Genomic DNA, 20,100 nt, shown 5'->3' on the forward strand with positions numbered 1-20,100 from the left:
CAGCCATTTATCATGAAACATGAATCTATACTGTCACTAATTGAATTGAACTGACCCTTAGAAGAGCACTTACATTTGCCATATAGCCAACCAAATGAATATTTAGGAAGTATGTATACAATGTACTATAAATATGACCATAATTTTCTCAGGGTTCGGGAACTGCTAGATTTTTTTCAAATTGCCTGAATGATTGACCTCAAAAATATAAGCCATCTTACTTTTCACAAATTATTTAAAAGGAGATAGTCTTGTAGCTGAAGCACAGAATTATGAGTAGGGAGATCTAGTTTCTATTCCCAGCCCTGCCAAACAGATATTCTGTGATCTTGTGACTGGTCACTTAATGTATGTGCCTTGTTAACCCATGAATACAATGGGGTTGATAATACCTACTCATCACCCCTGCTGTGTTGTGAACCTAAATTTAAAAAAGAATTTTGAAATCTCTAATAGAAGATGCAGTAAAAGTATAGCATTTTGAACTTAATGAGTATTTCATTGAGCTGTGGTTTTTCTGTCGGAAAAGCTGGCTTTTCCATTTACTCTTGAAAGTATTTTACATATTAGTTTTATGTAATGTAAATACTGGCCCTGTATTCATATTTATCTATATAAATGTTTTTACTGAAGTATTAACAGTACCAGCAACAGACATTGCTGAAGAAACTGTGATCAGTGAAGAACCACCGATCAAGAGGCAGTGCATTGAGATTGTTGAAAATCGTGTGGAGTCTGCAGAAATAGAAGTAAGGAGTCTATTACCTGATGTGTTTTAACCAGAATTTTCAAAACTGAATGTTTTGTTGTTTCTTGTTTTATAGCTCAGTTTCTATGCAGCCACGGAATGAAGATAACCTGTTTGTATTCCCATATCCTTTGTTAGTTTATATCAGAATTTGTGTTTTACAAAATTGCTATAGGAAGTAGATAGCATAGATATGTTCAATCCTCAGGTTGCCCATTTGTGCATATATATTTTGCTTATTTTTGTACTTGGTTAATTTTTTTTTCTTTTAATGTCACCGGTAAATTCCTAAAACTAGATACTGATATATCATCATCTAATATGACTTTTCATAAATAACGAATGAGAATAATGTCCTTTCATCTCTCTCTTAAAAACACATTTGCCTTGATTACTGAAAATATATCATGATTTTACCATTAATGACATCTAGGTAAGATATTTAATGAATGAAAGGACAAAACAATAAGATTCTATCTTGCTGTTACAAAAATGTTTCAAATTTTTACCTTTTTTTTTTTTTTTTCTGTGTGTGCAGAAATATGAATAAAGCATCTAATTGCACCATCTGGTATACTGAAATTTTGGTGCAGAAGTCCTAACTTAAAATAAAAGTGGGATCTATCCTTTTTTGTATATAAATTTATTTAAAATCAAAACATTTTTCTGCAATCCACAATTGTGCATTGGCAACCTCTTTACTCCTTGCTCTATCCCTGCTACTTATTTTGATTGAAAGTCTATGAAAACTGCTACCTTCCCTGATTAGACTGTAAATGCCAAATTATTTTGTTTCTGTGAACCTTACAGTATTTTGTTTCACAAATGTATTTCTCCTAGTTTTGTTATATTGAATACTGTTTTGTGCCTCATTATTGTACAGTGTGTGGAAGGATACCTCATGCATGACTAATAGCGAAAATTAGCATATTTCCTCAATGACTTTTTCTCTCCATAATATATTACATGAAGTACATTCTGCCTTTAGTTGTGTGATCATTACAGACTATCAATACAGTTGAGATTTTCTTGCTGCACTTTTTTAATGTATGATTTATAATAAAAACAAAACTTCTGTTCACACTCTTTTAAAAATCTGCCTGAATTTTTCTTAGTAAAGAAAATTATAGTTCCTTGATCTCAATAACTTAACATATTAATAAGTCAGGGACAAAAAACAGATTGATTAAGAAATGAATCAATTCATTTCTAAATATAGTAGATCAGCATGGTAATATAAATACTTTTTTTAAGTGACACTGTTAGCTTAAGTTATATATTTTAAACAAGCCTTTTTAACTGTTACTAAAAATACTTAATAGATTTTCTTAAGTGTTTCACTTACGTTTTCAAAAAATTTAAATATCAAGATAAATTTAGGCCTTGATTATGAAATAAGAGGTGTACAGGCAGATCTCTGCACCTGCACACAGCTCTGACTTTGGGGGACAGGACCACAGAGGTTTGATTGCATCCATTTTATGGTAGGATTGGGAAATTTATTGGTTAGGGTCCCTTTCATGCTGTTGTCATAGCTTGAGAGCAAAAGCTGATAAATGCTTGAAACAAGAAAAGAAAATAACCTAATATCTGAAGAGCAAAACTTTAATCTCTTCTTGAATTGAATGTTGCAAATGTCTTTATCATTGCCTTCAGTTGTTTGATAGATTTTTAAATAAAAGGGGGTAACATTATTTAAGGCTAATAACAGCTTTCTTCACCATTTTAAGTTCTTAGCACATCTATATACTATGGGCTTTATTTCTGAAATCTTTATGTAAACCAAGCTCCCTTTGACTTCAGTGAGACACTTTCTTGTTTAGTGGTTGCAGGATGAGGACTTTGGTTAATTTTTTCAGTTTGACTTCTGAGCTCTCATAAGAGTGTATTAATCAAAGTCTGAATTGCTAGGAATATAACTCACTTAATTGCAGTTTTGTGAAGCATGTCAAAAATTGCAGAAGTCACAAACATTTTTAACGTACTTAGTAAGTGGCAAAATTTACCTTACACAAACATTTATTTTTTGACTGCTTGAGTTAAATATTGACTTCCATCCATAACTTAATATATTAATTTATAATGATTCATATTCGCCATTGAGTTTGACTTCACTTTTCCCAGAGTAGCTTAGGAAAAGTGTAACACACATATTAGAAACACCAAGCAAATGGAATTATCATTTCATAAGTCTTTTTAATTGAATTTAGTCGTAAGTTCATCTTAAAGGATCACATTTCTTCTTTTTTATCGACTGTTAAATATTACCTGACATTTTCCATTATTTCTAATTATACACAGCACTATCTGTGCTGCCCATAATAACACCTGATATAACTATAACTGAACAAAATGCTCTCTGTAAAAACATAAAAATTGGCAGTGGGGGTTCAGGGGCATTTGTAGTTAGTGAAACTACCTCTAACTCACTTTTTTTCTTTTAAATTGAAGTATCTCTTTAAAATACAGCCAGACTTCAGATGAATACTTGTGTAGAATATTGTACAGTAAAAAAAACCCACTTCATTCTCACAGTTTCCCTGAGATAAACTATCTGCCTACTCAAAACCACTATCATCCATATCTTCTGTAGCGATTCCTAGCACTGATGTTGTTCCTTTCAGTCCCCAGTCCTTCTGTCTGTGGTAGACAGCTTTATGCAGTTTATCTCTTTTGTTTTTTTCTGGTGAGATTCTTCTTCCCCCCCCTTTCTCTGTGTTCTGTCTCAGAAAGAATGTAACCACTGTGCTTCAATTGCATATATGCAGCATACAGGGTGGTGATATGAGTTCCTCACTCAGGAGCAAGTCCCTCAGTAGTCTATCTAAATTAGAAAAGGCTCTCCTGTTCACTTCAGCCATCTACGCTTAAGGGAAGTAGAATATGCAGAGAGAATGGCTCACGCAGAACAACCATTCAGCCAAGGATATGACTATTAAATCTGTTGATGCTGTGTATTCTAAAACTGGGTTCTTCATCAGGTGGGCTTGCTTGTTGGAATTAAAGATCAACAATTCTTTCTCTGTTGTACCAAGCATTGGGACCCACATGTTTGGAGGTGAGTGCCCTGTCATTCAGCTAGCTGGGGGCCTGGATGTAGGTATTGCAACCCCCCCCTCCCCCCCGGCTTATGGCAAGATGGCCAGGAATATAGCAAGAGGTTTATAGAAAAGATTATTCTAAGTGCTCTCTTCTGAATCTGAAGGTCTTGATTCTCCAGTGTGCTTCAAAAATCCACCTTCAGCCCATAGCCCCTCTCATTCTTCAGGGATCAGCTGTATCTGTATCTAGTTCTTCATCTGAACCTGTCGAGGTTAAAGTTAACAGCCAAAAGGTTGAAGCTACAGTCCTTTAGCCACTGTACTTGGTGCAAGTTTTAGAAATTCCAGCCACTCAAAGCATCCTTGAGTTCTTACTTAGCTACAGTTGTTTGTAAGTTCAAATGTCAGCCATTGGAGCCCTAGACCTGATCAACTGTTGCTATACCCTTGCTGTACATCCTCATGTCTCCTACTTCCACAGAGCTGTCAGCTGTGTAAGAGCATGTATAGGAAATTATCTGATGGCTTGTTGGTACTTTACTTTTGAACCTCTGTGCTCATACCAGAGCTCTTTTTAAACCCATGAGGGAATCTTGTTTATATTTCGTAGCAATCAAATTTATTTTTCTTGTGGAAATCACCCTGTTAGAAGTGTGAGATGGTCTGAGTCCTTTCCTGCAAGGAGCTATTCTTTGAGTACTTGCTCATGTTGATTCTGTTCTAGGTGTGTGCATGCCCACATGCATAGTTATCTGAGATTTTTCCCTTAGCGGTATCTGTAGGGTCAGCTGTGGTGCTCCCTTGAGCGTTGCGCTCATTCACTGATATATCAGGAGTCGCCGACCCTACGCCCTCTCAGTTCCTTCTCACTGCCTGTGATGGTCAGAGTGCTTCCTATAGCATTGCAAGAGCATTAGCAGTTCTTTATAGCCCATTGTTTATCTCCTTTGTATATGGTTTGTAGGTACTTAGTTAGCCGTTAAGTTAAGTGTTAGGTTAGTCTGGTAGTTAGAGTCCCGGCTGGGACTTTGCCCCAGAGTGGGGCATGCCCCGTTTTCCCGGCTTCAAACCATGCTCATCATGCAACAGGCCGATGCCTATTAGTGATCCCCATGACAGCTGTTTGAAGTGCTTGGGGGAGTCCCATAGAAAGGTCAAGAATCTGTAAAAACTTTTGCCCTAGAACCCAGAAGGAGCAGGATAGCCACTTGAGTGCCCTCTTGATGGAGGCTGTGCTTCGTCCTGTGTTGGAACCCTCCTGCTTGGACCTCACGCCGAGCACCTTGGCACCTGTGCGTAGCGCATCGTTGGCACCATGCTTCGCCCAGCACTATTCTGCCTGACCGGTACCTAAGAAACAGCAAAAGAAGGAGAGCCCCTGGCACCAGAAGTAAAGGGGCTTCAGGCAAAGGACCTATGTTAGGCCATGTGCCCACCCTGAGGCTTCATGGGGTACTGCTGAGGTCGGACCCCCTAGCCTGGCCAGGGATCCGACTCCTGGGAGCATCAGGGGGTTTTGGCTTCTCCTAGGGCCCTCGTTGCCCGAAGCAGCCCCGGCAGCTAAAGAGCAAGCAGGTCGACCAGCACTGTAGACGCTGCGGTAGGTGCCAGACTCGGCTAAGACCCCCAACACCTAAGGTCAAGCCTACGAGGCATGGACACGAGTCAAAGCACTGGTCCCATATCCCCGGTATCGGCAAGCTTCCCACCAAAGATCGACGTGGCTCAGGTCACCTTTGCCTAGACGATCTCCCAGATGTCAGTCCCCGCTGGGGCGGGTTCTCTCCCTTTCACGGCACGGGTCTCAACTTCCCCAGTACTGCTCGTTGAGCAGGCATTGATCTCTCTCTTGTATCACCGGTTGCCAACCAGGGTCAGTCAGCAGACTCAGGCCTCGACAGCTCCGCTCTGGTCGCTGGAAGGGCAGTGAGTTGGACTGGGAGTGAGTTGTTCAGCCCGAGGGAGTGATTTGCCGACGACCCGCAAGACTAGTGCGGCATCTGCAGCAGTGACAGTAGCCCACTCCGTACTGGAACCTGTCAGGCGTGCCGATAATGCCGGTTCCATATTCCCACCCGGCTTCCCTGTCTGCCTCAGACAAGCCACTGCCGGCACCATAATTGGAACACAGCACCGAATCCGACGCAGGGGCAGCGCAGCAGGGTTCGACACCTACGGAGCCGTCCCCGGAGAAGAAAGGGGAATCCGTCCCTTCCCCAGCAGTGCTATGATCGTCGTCATGTCTGACGAAGCGGTGGCGGGTCCCTCCCAAATGGGCAGTCCCCCCGATGACATCAAGGAGCACCAGGCCCTCCTTAAAAGGGTGACTATCAATTAGAACTTAAAAATTGAGGAGTCCACAGAGGAGTCCGACGACCTCTTTAATGATATATCCTTCTCCACCATGGCCCGGGTCACGCTGCCCGTCTACCCAGGGGTCCTTAAGATTGCCAAATCGCTGTGGCAGACCCCCTTTTCCGTTCTGCCTACTTCTAAGAAGGCAGAAAAGAAGTATACATGCAAAAGGGTTTGAATATTTGTACACATACTGTCTAGCAGCGTCACTGGTCATGTCCACTGTTAATGAAAGGGACAGGCAGGGTCAAGTCAGTGGCACGCCAAAAAACTAGGACACCAAGAGACTGGATTTGTTTGGCAGAAAAGTTTATTCGATGGCCAGCCTGCAATTTCAAGTATCTAACCACCAGGCCCTGTTGTCAGGTACAATTTTAATCTGTGGGACTCCCTTGGCGAATTCAAGTAGGCCCTCTTTCAGGACTGAGCCCAGGAGTTCACGGCTTTAGTGGATGAAGGCAGAGCGGTGTCCAGAGGGGCCCTCCAGATGGCCTGGGACACTACGGACTCTGAGGCCAGGGTGGTTGCCTCTGTGGTGGCCATGAGGCACAGCTCCTGGTCTCTGGGTTATCCCAGGAGATGCAGGCCATGATTCAGGACCTCCCATTTGAGGGGGCGGGGCTCTTTTCAGAGCTCATGGACTCAAGACTCCATGGCCTTAAAAACTCCTGTGCCACCCTCTTCTCTTTGGGCCTTCGTACTCCTCAGTAGGCCAGGAAGCCGTTCCATCCTCCACCTCCCCAGTCTAGGTCCTGGGGAATTACCCGGCTGAGCACCTACAGGAGAAAGGATAGAGACAAGAGGTCTAAGCGGAGACACCTGTTGTCTTCCTGTTCGTCTGCTCAGTCTGGTCCTTCCAGGAACTAAGGAGGCCAGAAGCAGACATTTTGAGGGTGCGCTCGAGGACGGTGCCCCAGTCACTTTCCAGGATCCACCCTCCCACTCTTTCCTCAACTGTCTTAGCCCCTTCTGGTTGGCCTCATCTCGGCTGATCTCGGACCATTGGGTGCTCTACGTAGTAACTTCAGGTTACACCCTGCAGTTTGTGGCTGACTCTTCCTTCCCCATTCGTCTTCAGAGACCCTTTTCATGAGCAACTTCTCATCCAAGAGGTCGAGAACCTCCTGCACCTGAGAGCGGTGGAGGAGGTCCCTTGGGACATGAAAGGAAATGGGTTCTACTTCTGCTACTTCCTAATCCTGAAAGCAAAATGGGGCCTCATATCCATTTTGGACCTGCGTTTCCTCAACAAGTCTCTCAAGAAGTTGAAGATTTACATGGTCTCCCTAGCCTCCATCATCCCCTCCCTAGATCCGGGAGACTGGTATACTGCCCTTGACTTGAAGGACGTGTATTTCCATATTTCCATTTTCCCAGGGCACAGAAGCTTCCTCGGTTTTGTGCTGGGCCAGCGCCATTTCCAATTCACGGCACTGCCATTCGGTCTCTCGTCAGCCCCAAGAGTATTCACAAAGTGCATAGCGCCAGTGACTGCTTACCTGAGGCACAGGGGTGTTCAAATTTACCAGTACCTCGACAACTGGCTAATAATGTGTGGCAACATCTCGATCTGGTTTACTCCACTTGTCGTGACCTGGGCTATTAAGAAAAGAGAAAAAGTTGACCTTAATTCTAGTGCATCCCATCCATAGAGTTCATTGGAGCGGTCCTAGACTCTACTGAGGCAAGAGTCTTCCTCCTTGAGGCTCGGTTCCAAGCCATGGTGGACCTCATCTCGTGCATGCAAGCCCACCTTCTTGGCACTGCTCACACGTGCCTGCGATTGTTGTGGCACATGGCGGTCTGCACTTACATGGTCCGGCATATGCGGCTCTGCTTCAGGCCCCTGCAGGCCTGGCTGGCGTTGGTCTATGTCCCCAACAGACAGCATGGATTGTGTGATCAGGGTCCCGGACCAGGTACTGTCACCACTCATCTGGTGGAAGAATTCTGCATTGGTGTTGGAGGGAGTTCCCTTCGCGGCTCCATCCCCATTGATGACCCTCATCTCTGATGTCTCAGACCTTGGGTGGGGAGCCCTTTTGAGCTATCTCAGCCCGCAAGGTTGTTGGTCAAGTCATGATCGCTCCTTACACATCAATGTCAGGGAGCTCAGAGTGGTTCACCTGGCCTGCTAAGCCTTCCCACCTCACATAGAAAGCCCAGTGGTCCAGGTCCTGACAGACAGTACAGCAGCTATGTTCTGTATCAACAAGCAAGGCGGAGCCAGATCATCTGCCCTTTTTCAAGAAGCCCTCAGGCTCTGGGACTTCTGTGTACCACATGACATCCATCTTGTAGCTGCACACCTCCCCAGGGCCAGGAACGCCTTAGCAGGACCTTTTCGTCTCACCATGAGTCATTCTTCCATCTGGAAGTGGTCGCCATCATCTTCCAGAGGTGGGGGACTCCCCAGGTGAACCTGTTCGCGTCCAGACAGAACAGGAAATGCCATGTTTTCTGCTCAATTCCTGGGATCAACAGAGGCTCCCTGTTGGATGCTTTTCTACTCCCGCGGTTGGGGGCTCTGTAGTACGCCTTCCCCCCCAGTGCCGTTAATTCACAGGGTCCTCATGAAGATCAAGCAGGACAGGGTGAAGGTGATCTTCATAGCACCAGGTTGGCCGTGCCAGCACTGGTTCAGCATGCTTCTGTATCTCTTGGTGGCTGCTCCGTTACAGCTACTGCTCAGGCCGGAGCTGCTGTCCCAAAACCACTGCAGTCTTCTGCATCCGAACCTGGCGGCACTGCACCTGACAGCTTGGCTGCTGCATGATTAAATGCAGAGGATCAGGAGTGCTCGGCCACTGTCCAGCAGGTCCTGTTGGGCAGCAGAAGGCCCTCCACCAGAGCGATCTACCTAGCCAAATGGAAGCGGTTTGCTTGTTGGACCTCGGATAAAGGCATTCGGCCAGAGCAGGCCTTGTTGCAGTTAATGCTGGACTACCTTCTGCGTCTCAGGCTCCAAGGCCTGTCCCTTTCATCTGTCAAGGTCCACTTGGCCGCTATCTTGGCCTTCCATCTGCCACTTAAGGGTAGGTTGGTTTTTGCCCAGGACATTACTGCCAGGTTCTTCAAGGGCCTCAAGCGCCTCTACCCGCACATCAGGGACCCTGTTCCTCCATGGGACCTGAATCTTGTGCTGTTGCAGCTCGTGGGGCCCCCCTTCGAGCCTCAGGCTTCCTTCTCTTTCCTTCTCCTTCCTTGGAAGGTCGCATTCTTGGTTGCAATAACATCTGCCCGCCAGTCTCTGAGATTAGGGTGCTCACCTTGGAACAGCCCTATACAGTCTTTTACAAAGACAAGGTCCAGCTGCAGCCACACCTGGCTTTCCTGCCCAAGGTGGTTCAGAGTTTCACATGGGCCAGGATGTTTATTTACCTGTCTTTTTTTTCCAAAGCCACGTAAGTCGGAGGAGGAGCATAGGTTGCATTCCCTAGACGTCCGGAGGGCACTACCCTTCTATATTAAAGGACCAAGCCATTCCGCAAGTCAACACAATTGTTCGTGGTGATGGCCAACAGGATGAAAGGTCATCCAGTGTCTGCTCAAAGAATTTCTTCTTGGATCACTGCCCACATTCGTTGCGGCTACAATCAGGCAAAGGTGCCACATCTAGCGATTGTAAATGCCCATTCAAGCCTCTTTGGCAGCTTTCTTAGTCCAAGTGCCTATCCAGGACATCTGTAGGGCGGCCACCTGGTCATCTGTCCACATGTTCACATCCCATTATGCACTTAGCCAGCAGACCTGGGACGGTGCTGGCTTCAGTAAAGCAGTACTGCAAGCAGCTAGACTGTGAACTCTAAGCCCACCTCCTGAGGATACTGCTTGTGAGTCACCTAGAATGGAATCAACATGAAGAGGCACTCGAAGAAGAAAAAATGGTTATCTACCTTTCGTAACTGTTGTTCTTCGAGATGTATTGCTCGTGTCCATTCCATTACCCGCCCTTCTACCCCTCTGTCCCGCAAGAAGGATCTGGGAGGGAATAGGGTCAGCGGCTCCTATAATATACTAGCACATGAGTGTGGCACTCAAGGGGACACCACAGCAGACCATACCAATACCACTAAGGCAGAAATCTCCGATTACTGCGCACATGGGTGCGCGCGCAAGCCTAGAATGGAATGGACATGAGCAACAATTCTGGAAGAACAACAGTTAACGAAAGGTAGATAATTTTTTTTTCTCTGTTTCTTCCAAAATAAGACTAGTGGAATTCACATCCAAGATATATTCTCTATTTCCTCTTAATCAAGAAATCCATTCTTTTCAAAGAAGTGATTCTTCTCTCCTTTTAAGTACTGTATAGCCATGGCAGAAGCCTGATGCTGTCTTTTTGATTTAGGGCTGCACCAGGAGAGGTTTTAAAGCATCTATTTGCAGGGGAGTCTCTAGCACCTTCATGGCAGGGAAGAAAAGATCTGCTGATGAAGACATCTGTGAAAATCTTCCTTTAGGGCTTGCTTCATTCTTATGCCATAGGTTTCTTCAACCTGTCTGCTCTGTTTGTTTATATTCGTTAAAAAAATATTTTTCATGTGTATATAGTATTTATCTTTTCCAGTACCCTCCCTTTCTGTTTTCTTCTTCTTGCTGATTCCAGGAGTAGCTGCAGATTGGAAGGTGGCCATTCCCTGAAAACAGGGAAATTCTGTCTTCCCTGTTAATTGGTGATTTTATGGATTGGCCAGTCTGGAACATTATTCACTTGGAGTTTCTGTGTCATTGTTCATGTATTTTTCAATTTTGGAGGTAATCCAAGTTGTAAGTAAATTGTGTTCTCTAATAAGCAGACTTGACTTTAGGCTCAGATAATGTTAGAAAAAACTGAGTTAAAAGCAAGGAACTTTCATTTATGTGAATTATTTCATATTAGAGGAAGCTTGGTATGTATCTTATGTTTTCAAGGTTTGTATATGTACAGTTGTTATCAGTAAAATATTTAAAATTCTTATCAGCATTTAAAAGAATTTCTCTTTTAATTTAAAGAGTAGAAAGCTCTGAATAAAATAAAATTACCTATTTCTGAACCCAGATCTAACTCCTTTTTGTAAAATAATCTTGCATTTCTCAGACATGTAATTCTAAGCCGTGTGTGGATATTTATTGTGCAAAAAATCCCTTTCCAAATAAGAGGAGATTTTGTTTGTTTTCCCCATCGAATTGCTGAATATCACAGTTTTGACATACCTTTGTACCAGAAGACTAATTTGCCATAAAATAAAAAGTTTAACTCTACTTTTGTATTATTTTTTTCATATTATTCCTTTATTACTGACCTAGTTTTTTAATTTAAGCATTTAAAATAGTACACACCATCAGATCTTTCATTTACTTAAGAGATTGGTGTATCTGCATTTTGTGTCTCATTCCCCTCCATTAGCTACATAACCACATTTTATGTGGAGACTTTTTAAAAAGACAATTTCTTACTCAGTAGATTTGCTCCTTTTATTTAGAGTCAAGTGTGCTTGTTTTAGTTAATCCATATCTATAGCAGTATAACTAAGAGCAGAATTTAGCCCCTAAATAAGCTTATACTTCCCCTACTTCTACTGCAGAAAAATATACCTGTGGGAGAGAGCTGAATTCAGTTCTCATCTTGCATCATCAGTTCACTAAGTTCCAGTTGTAGAATCTCTTTCTACTGGTGATAATTACAAGCCAGAAAGAACACGTTTGATTTTCAGACTTCAGGTTGAGTTTGCAGCTGTGGCAGTTAGAAAAGTCATCTTTTCACTAATAAACTGAAAAAATTTGACCTTGGATGTCCCTGAGGCACAAACTTGTACCCCACAGTGCTAACTTCACTTTATACATTTTTTAGAGTATAATTGCACTTTACATGTCCTGTGACGTGAATTTAAATATTTATTTTGCAAAAGGCAATTATAATTGGCCAGTCCAATTGTTGGATGGGTTGATTTACTATTTAACCATTCATGTGGTGTCTTACAAGGCAGTGTTCTGATTCCCAAGAGGATAAACTTAGAAGTTGGATGCCAAATTATCTTGTCAAGTGAGTGATCCAGATCATCACCTTTTAAGATGGAGCACTCACTTTATTCGTGCATACTCCAGCTGAGAGAAACCTATTGATTTTAGCAATGAGGAGTCCTTGTGGCACCTTAGAGACTATAACAAATTTATTTGGGCATACGCTTTCATGGGCTATAACCCACTGCATCTGATGCTGGTGAAGTGGGTTATAGCCCACGAAAGCTTATGCCCAGATAAATTTGTTAGTCTCTGGTGCCACAAGGACTCCTCATTGTTTTTGTTGATACAGATTAACACAGCTACACTTCTGAAACCTATTCATTTTTAGCTTCTCTTTCAGCCCAGTGTTCAAAACTGTGTAAAGCCCCATATAAAGCAACTACAGTATATGTAGTTTATTCTCTTCTCTATTTTGATAACTAACCTTTATGAAACTTAATAAAATCTCTCCTTCACCCATTGTTTCTGCTACACAGATGCTAACATTAGCACTGATCAATTACCTTTGTCGTTATATGCTGACATATTCAGCACCACATGTGACAGCTAAATGTAGCTCTAGCATTGGGGACAGTAGGAATCAGAAGGCGTACTATGTGTATTGTATTTATTTAATATTTTTAGGTACTAATCATGCAAACAGGTGAGGAGTACTGAGCTGAGAAAGAAAAGTATTTTAAGTATTATAGAAAAGAATTTCAGACCTGCATAAGGTCTGAAATCGTAATATGGTTTTGAGCTGCTAGAGTGAAGGAGAAAGTGTGAGGGAGTATGGTGATGATGCCATTGTCTTATTTGATAGACCAACATTTTCCTGAGGGACAGCTTGGCAGCTTTATTTTCTGAGTTTCGCTTCCACAACTACTACTTGGTGATTAAAGTGAAAAGAGTGATTGAATCAGAAATTGGCTTCTCCATAATAGTATGGTGCACTTATTTTAATAAGATGGCTTCTGTTTGAGTGAAGATCAAAACAAAGCTATTTTCCAAGGCAGTCATTTTTCAGTGGGATGCAGTTTGTCACGGTGGCTCTTCTGCATCAAACAGCATGGCAGCATCTACGTTGTTAATAGCTGAATGTATTTCTATTGTACTCAGCTATGTTTCCTAGGACACAGGAGAAATGTCTCCTGCTTTGAAATGAAGTGTCTCACTTAGCCTTGAAACCATTCTGTGACATCATATTTAAATATAGCAGATGAACAGTATGCCAGACAATTGGCTTGTAGGATGGCCAACTATAATTCACTTTATACAAATTTTAAAAAATACATCTAGCAAACACTTGTTAATTCATAAAAGTACAGTACATACAGTACATAAATAATCCAAAATATTCTTCTAGATTATATAGTCAATGACTGACTGAATTAATGAGAATATAGAAGTTAGATACTTGTATTGTGAGCAGCCATCACTTTACAGCATAGAGAGCCACTAGTTAAAATTTCGCCATCCAATTGGCTGAATAGAAATAAAGAGCATGGTTTTACTCCCATTGAAGTCAGTAAGAATTTTGTCATCAATGGGAAGCGGATCACACTCAAAGTAATTGTAATGGAGTTTTGTTGTATTATATTAGTATTTGAGCAGCATGCTTCTGCTTTTGTCTCCCAAGTTTATTTTCCATAAAAGCCTGGTTATCATTTATAGTGAGTAGCAGCAAGCTACTGTTAGCTGATGTTATTATATTCTGATCAAACTAACTGTATATAGTAAGCACTGTCAAATGCACAATCCGGCGTGTGGGCGGGGAGGGAGGGAAGAAAAATATTTTTCTCTAATTCCTTTTAGTTACAGTAATCGTAAGGGCTAATTCTAGGCAAAACTTCCTTGTAACAATACTAGGTTAAAAAGAAAAATTCAAACAAGATTTAAGGTGTCTGAGTCCCTTTTAAATTATTTAGTAGATTAAAAATGTATTTCTGATGGGCTGGAAAACAGTTACCTCATTAGAATGCAGTGTTCATTAATTGTTCAGTGTACACACAAAGTCAGCACACTATTTTATTTGATCACCTATTGTAGTCTGAAATATGACTCGACGTAATTGTGTGAATTTCCATGTTTGTTGCGTCTCATTAATTTCTAAATCGGATTGCTCACTTTACAAGTGAAATAGTTTTTTCCCATTAGCTGTGGATCTGAAAATCAAGCTGTGTCCCTTCTGGTTTCTGCATTGTTGCTAGAAATAAAGATTCTGCAACTGGAACTTAGCCTCTGTACTACAGCTGCATCTGTGTGGGCAAACCCCTGTGCCTGCATGGATGCAGATGCATGATGGGCCCTTAGTTAAGAATTTCATTGATGAGCAAACTTTTTCTCCATCCAGTTAGAGATGTATGTGTTGTAAGGTGGAAAACCTCTATTTCACCTCATCGGGGGAAAGAATAGGTTGCCAGTCTAATTGCTTCTATAGTTCTGTAGGAGAAATACCCTGGTTTGTTTGTTTTTTGTTTTTTTTTATTTATAAAAACCTTGGCGGAAGTTACTTTTATCATGATATAGAAGAATTGGTCCCTGGAAGTTCTATTTCTATGCTATTGCTTCTGTTTCTAATTATATAGACACTCATAGTGGGGAAACCTGCTTGGATATGAACTGTGTATTGATTTTTTTTTAAAGAAGTTTGAACTTTTTTTTTTTTAAATTCCGATTCTGGAAACTGAGTCAGACAACTGTGCCTGAATATTCAACATATTTTCCAAAGATTGCTTTTTTCCCCTGAGCAAATGTCATAAGAGCATACTCTTAAAGAGAGAGTATTTTTTGGTATATTTGCACTTTAAATCTTGTGAGCAATTGTCTGGCCCAATCTTTCATTGTTTATTTACACAAAAGTATTTAAGTGAGAGTTTTGCCTGAGTAAACTGCAGGACTGGACCTCCTAGCTTCTGATTCTGTATATGATGCCTTGTACCTTGGCTGTCCAAAAACTGCCGTTTTATCTTGCACTTAACATGCATTAGACAAAACATTGCTGTTTTGTTTTTAATAGGAGAGAGAAACTCTACAGAAACAGCTGGATGAGGCAAATCGAGAAGCACAAAAGTATCGACAGCAGCTTCTAAAGAAAGAGCAAGAAGCAGAAGCCTATCGGCAGAAATTAGAGGCAATGACCCGTCTCCAGACTAATAAAGAAGCTGTTTAAATATTGAAATGGACATATTGTAAAGTCTCTTATTTTCAGTCAAGAAAACTGCAGTACAATCTTGAACTGTACACTCTATAGGTACAGAAATAGGATTACACAATAGCAAAGATGCTACAGGTTGATAACTGGACTTAAGCCATGAGCTCTGATGAATTTCTTGTAACATAAAAGCTGAATTTAGAAATTGTGAAAAGTATTTAAAATGAAATACTGTAAATAGTTGTTTTTTTTACAGTTCCAAAGTGAGTTGATAAATTTTTTTGAAGGGATCCAGAAACACAAGAAGCCAATGTTTTTGTGAAATTTTGGATTTTAGTATAAATCTAATTTCTGAAAAACAGAACAGTTTTAAGGGTGATGTTGCAGATTAAGATTGACAGTTTGAAAATGAATTAATAGTTATTCCTACTGGGAACAACTTAGACCTCTTTTTGAATAAGACATTTCCTGATGGACATCTTTGTACAACTTTAAGTAGTTGTCTTAGATTTTCTGAAAACCCTTGTTTTAGAAAGTGAAAATTTTATATTTAATTTCCGATATATCCAAGTAGATTTACATGTATATGAAGCTAATATTTTTTAAACTTTTCAGTTTGTACATATGCTGCATGTTTTTATAATTTCTACACACATCTTGCATAGATATTTTTCAGCAAAGATGAGGAAAATTATGAGAAAAAATGTTTAGCCTAAATGTCATTTGAAGTAAGCTAGCAGCCAGTTTTATTGTGAATGGTATATTTCTTGGAAGAATGTAATTTGTAAAAATAAAAAAAACCTTAATTTACGTAATACAGACATTATTTGAAAATGTTGACAGTGGGGGGCATTGAAACTTCACTTTTCTGTGAGTCTTATAACTTTCGTGTGCAAACATTTTTAAAGTACAGAAGTATGAAAGACTGTCTCCACAGGAACCCACATAGCAATTCCTTTTAAATATTCTTAAATTGTTTCACCAATAATCTTCAGATTATCTCAAGGACACATTTTATAAACAGACTTTTTGCATTTAAATTATGCAGCTGGACCTGAAAGTTTGATGTTGTTTTGGTGCTCTTGTTACCTACCATCATTGTGCTTCACTGTGATAAATGTGTCTGTGCAGTGATCTGTATGAATATTTAGCATTTATTTAGTGCTTTACATCTTCAAAGTGTTGTATAATCAGTAAAGAATTAATCCTCACTATGTCCCCTATGGTATGGACATTATTGTCCCCATTTTACAATTGGTATAAGCGTGACACAGAGAGGTTAGGTGATTTGCCCAAGGCCACATAAGTCAGTGGCAGACGCGGGAATAGAACTCAGGAGTTCCTGGCTCCTAGTCCCGTCCTTAGGTCATGCTGCCTTAAGACTGTTCGATGCCGTGTTACATTCAACTTTGAACTATTGTGCGGATTCCTTTTTTGTAAAACGATAACTTGTCTTTTATTCGTGCTTTGCTTTGTCTTTCCATGTTTCACTGCTTTTATGATATTGTTTATATAAACTTAAACAAAGTCTAGTTTACCTATACTGTATTCAAAGGCATTGCCCTTAAAACTGTACTCTGGCCTACTTTTTCTATTTTACAATTAAATATCTTTTCCACATATTCATGGTGTAGAATCAAATACATTTAAATTGTTTTATATGTACATTAAAAGATCTGAATTTTTATCATGGTTCTGAACAATATGAAAACACTGTGTTACACGTTAGGTGTTAAGAATATCCTTTGGGGTGGCGGGAAGAGTGAGGAGAGAATTGAATTGGCAAAATATAAATTTATCATTCATTTATCCATTTATCATGAGAGAAAAAAGCTCTAACCAGTATTTTGCAAAAGTTTTAATATAGCAAAAGGGCTTAAGAACAATATATAAGGCAATTTAGCTGCTCTTTGGAAAAACTTTAAGTTTTTAGTGGCTAGTGTGAATAATAGTTACTTAAATTTCACTTAGAAAAGTGCCCTCAGTATACTCTTGCATGGGGCTTGACAGAAATATGTTGTGCAATATTACTAAGTACACAGCATGGAGGCTAGTGCGAGAAAAAGCAGCCCCTACAGACTTCAGTTAGGCGACTCATGATTAAGGACTGCAGGACTGAGCCTGTGTCTTGCAGCGTATGCAAAAGAATAACTCCTTGTACCTGTAACCACATCCAAACTTTCCATTGTCCCAGAGCTTGGCTACCAGCGCCTCGATATGTCAAGGATTGGGGCTTTCTAAGTACTAAGGCCCTGTCCGTGTTAGAAAAGTCTGTTGTAGTTTGTGCTGCACTGGTGTAAACATACATTGTTTTTTCTGCCCTGTGTTCACACTAGCATGGTGCTTCATTGCCGTCTTGGTACATGCTCCAGAGCTGTTCTTCAAGTAGTGTCCCTAGGAGTGCTCCAGTTCAGGCGTGCTCACGCCTCATGCACTTTGATCGGAAACTTGGTAGTAGTGCCCATTGTGTCCCACACATCCTCATGCCCTGCACTGAGGACATATAGGGTTGCCTGGGTAAACCCACCTTCACCGTCCGAGAGAGTGTGCTAATGTGTCCGCTTTACTATTCAAAGCTTGTCCTTAGTCTAGTTATTTTTTTTTCTTTTCCTTTAATTTAATTTTATGCTTATTTCATTTTGTAGGGGGATTTGTTCTATAATCCCTTCACCTCTAGGGGGGGCTTTTTCTTTTGAGATCCGCTGTCTTGAGTTTCAATCATCGCCTGACTAGCCAGGAAGCTATCCTGGTCAGTGACTGGCACTCCTGGTGTACCTATAGCTTTGGGGGAAACTTACATCCCTCAGAAGCGTACTATCCAGCTTTTAAAAGCAGAGCCAGGAGGAATTGGGAGATAACACTACATCATTATGACAGGTTTCAGAGCAGCAGCCGTGTTAGTCTGTATTAGCATAAAGAAAAGGAGTACTTGTGGCACCTTAGAGACTAACCAATTTATTTGAGCATAAGCTTTCGTGAGCTACAGCTCACTTCATCCGATGCATACTGTGGACACAGTATGCATCCGATGCACAGTCCACTGTATGCATCCGATGAAGTGAGCTGTAGCTCACGAAAGCTTATGCTCAAATAAATTGGTTAGTCTCTAAGGTGCCACTAGTACTCCTTTTCTTTTTGCGACTACATCATTAAGAGCTTAAGTTTTATCTCCATCTGGCCTTGGGTCCAGGCATCAGCTTCTGAGAGACCATAGTGCCCTGTCAACATCTTCACTCACCCAGACTTAGGAGAGATCCTTGGAGGACTCATTCTCATTTTTAAAGAAAATGAGAGAGCCTCAGTCTTCTCAAAGTAAGACCATATTGGAGACCTCAAGTCCTGCTCCGGGTACCACTGAGGCTTCAGGTGCTGTCAGTGTTGACCCTGTGCATGGAACTCCAAGCTTTTCTAAGGCTAAATGCACCAAACATGCCTCAGTATCGATATCCTGCACCGTATTGCAGAAGCAGGACATTGCAGCAAAGGAATTTAAATCCTCTACTTCTAAAAGGGTGATACCTACAACTCCCTCAGTACTTTCCATGACTAAGCCAGCCACCAAGACATCCTCAGTACTGTGCAGACGTCCCATTTCTGATACTGTCTCAAATCCTCCTAAGCCATCTTTGTCGGAGCCATCTACTTCCATTGTATGAGACTTACCAGAGCAGTCTATGCCTGTGGTACCAACTGTGGAACCTTGCCATGTGCCAACAAATCCAGTACCACAGGAATTCAGATACTCCAGGGACTTATTCATATTAGATGAGCTGGAGTCTCCCCGGCTAGTGGGTACTGCTTGTCTGTTGGTACCACGAGTGACACAGTCACCAAGATTGGACCTTTCCTCAGTACCATTCGATTCTCCAACCCTCTGAGAGTGGTAGAGTTCCTCCTTCAGATGAGAAGGAGTTCTCTTCTGACTTCCAAATCTCAGTGCAGGATTCCCATATTCACCAAAGGGACCTCCCGCCTGACACTTTTGGGGAAAGAGGAGAGCTATACCCAGGACTGACCCACATCCTTTCACACTGGTTCAATCACCATTGGGTGCCACTCCCATGCCTTATGAACTCACTCAGTGGCCATACTGGGATCCTTAGGCTGCACATTCTCCTACCCCATCTATCCCTCCTCTGTTACATCAAGGGCAGGAATCCTTTGAAGAGCAGGAGGCCAAAGCAGATAAGGAAGCTTTTCTGCAAATATCTCCTCATCTCCAGATGAGACGGTAATGCCTGCTCCAGCTTCTCTGGCTGAGGATTTCAGACAGTTTCAGGACTGAATGAAATGTACGCAGACTCCTTACAGATCACCTTAGAGGAGGTTAGAGAGTTGTAGCATACGCGCCCGCACGTTCTTCAGTGGACTTTCTGTGCTTGAGTTGCCTTGCCAATTAATGAGGCTCTGTTGGACGCTGCGAAGTTCATCTGTCAGAGCCTAGCACTGACCTGCAAGAGTGCCAACAAAAAATATTATGTCCTGGCTGAGGACTCCCAACTTTTATTTTCCTATCCTGCACCTAATTTTCTGGTTATGGAAGCAGTGAATGAACATGGCAAGCAGCAGCATGTAAAATCTATACCTGATAAGAAACAAAAATGTCCTGACCTATTTGGCTGTAAGAACTACTTGTCTGTGACACTTCAGTTTACGATCACAAATTACTAGGCTTTTAGAGCAAAACATAACCATACACGTTATTCTAAGTCTACCACCTTTATTGAGCACTTCCTGACAGAACATCACGAGCAACGTCTGTCTATTATTAACAAGGGCCAACCGTTAGCTAGGACCTCACTGAGGGCCTCTTTAGA

General features: G+C 41.6%; 1 protein-coding gene across 4 annotated transcripts in view; it reads left to right on the forward strand.

Annotated features, from left to right (window-relative positions):
• The window catches only part of GABPB1 (GA binding protein transcription factor subunit beta 1), a 40,039-nt gene extending 23,134 nt beyond the window's left edge, over positions 1–16,905 (forward strand). For all 4 annotated transcript variants that reach the window (XM_048867316.2, XM_048867317.2, XM_048867319.2 and 1 more), the window contains exons 8-9: positions 634–749; positions 15,149–16,905. In XM_048867316.2, the coding sequence (XP_048723273.1) occupies positions 634–749; positions 15,149–15,301 (269 nt within the window). In that variant the 3' untranslated portion in view covers positions 15,302–16,905. The remainder of the gene's footprint in view (positions 1–633; positions 750–15,148) is intronic.
• Positions 16,906–20,100: the final 3,195 nt, after the last annotated feature.

Source organism: Caretta caretta, chromosome 10, assembly GCF_965140235.1.
Source record: "Caretta caretta isolate rCarCar2 chromosome 10, rCarCar1.hap1, whole genome shotgun sequence".
Lineage (NCBI taxonomy): Eukaryota > Metazoa > Chordata > Testudines > Cheloniidae > Caretta > Caretta caretta.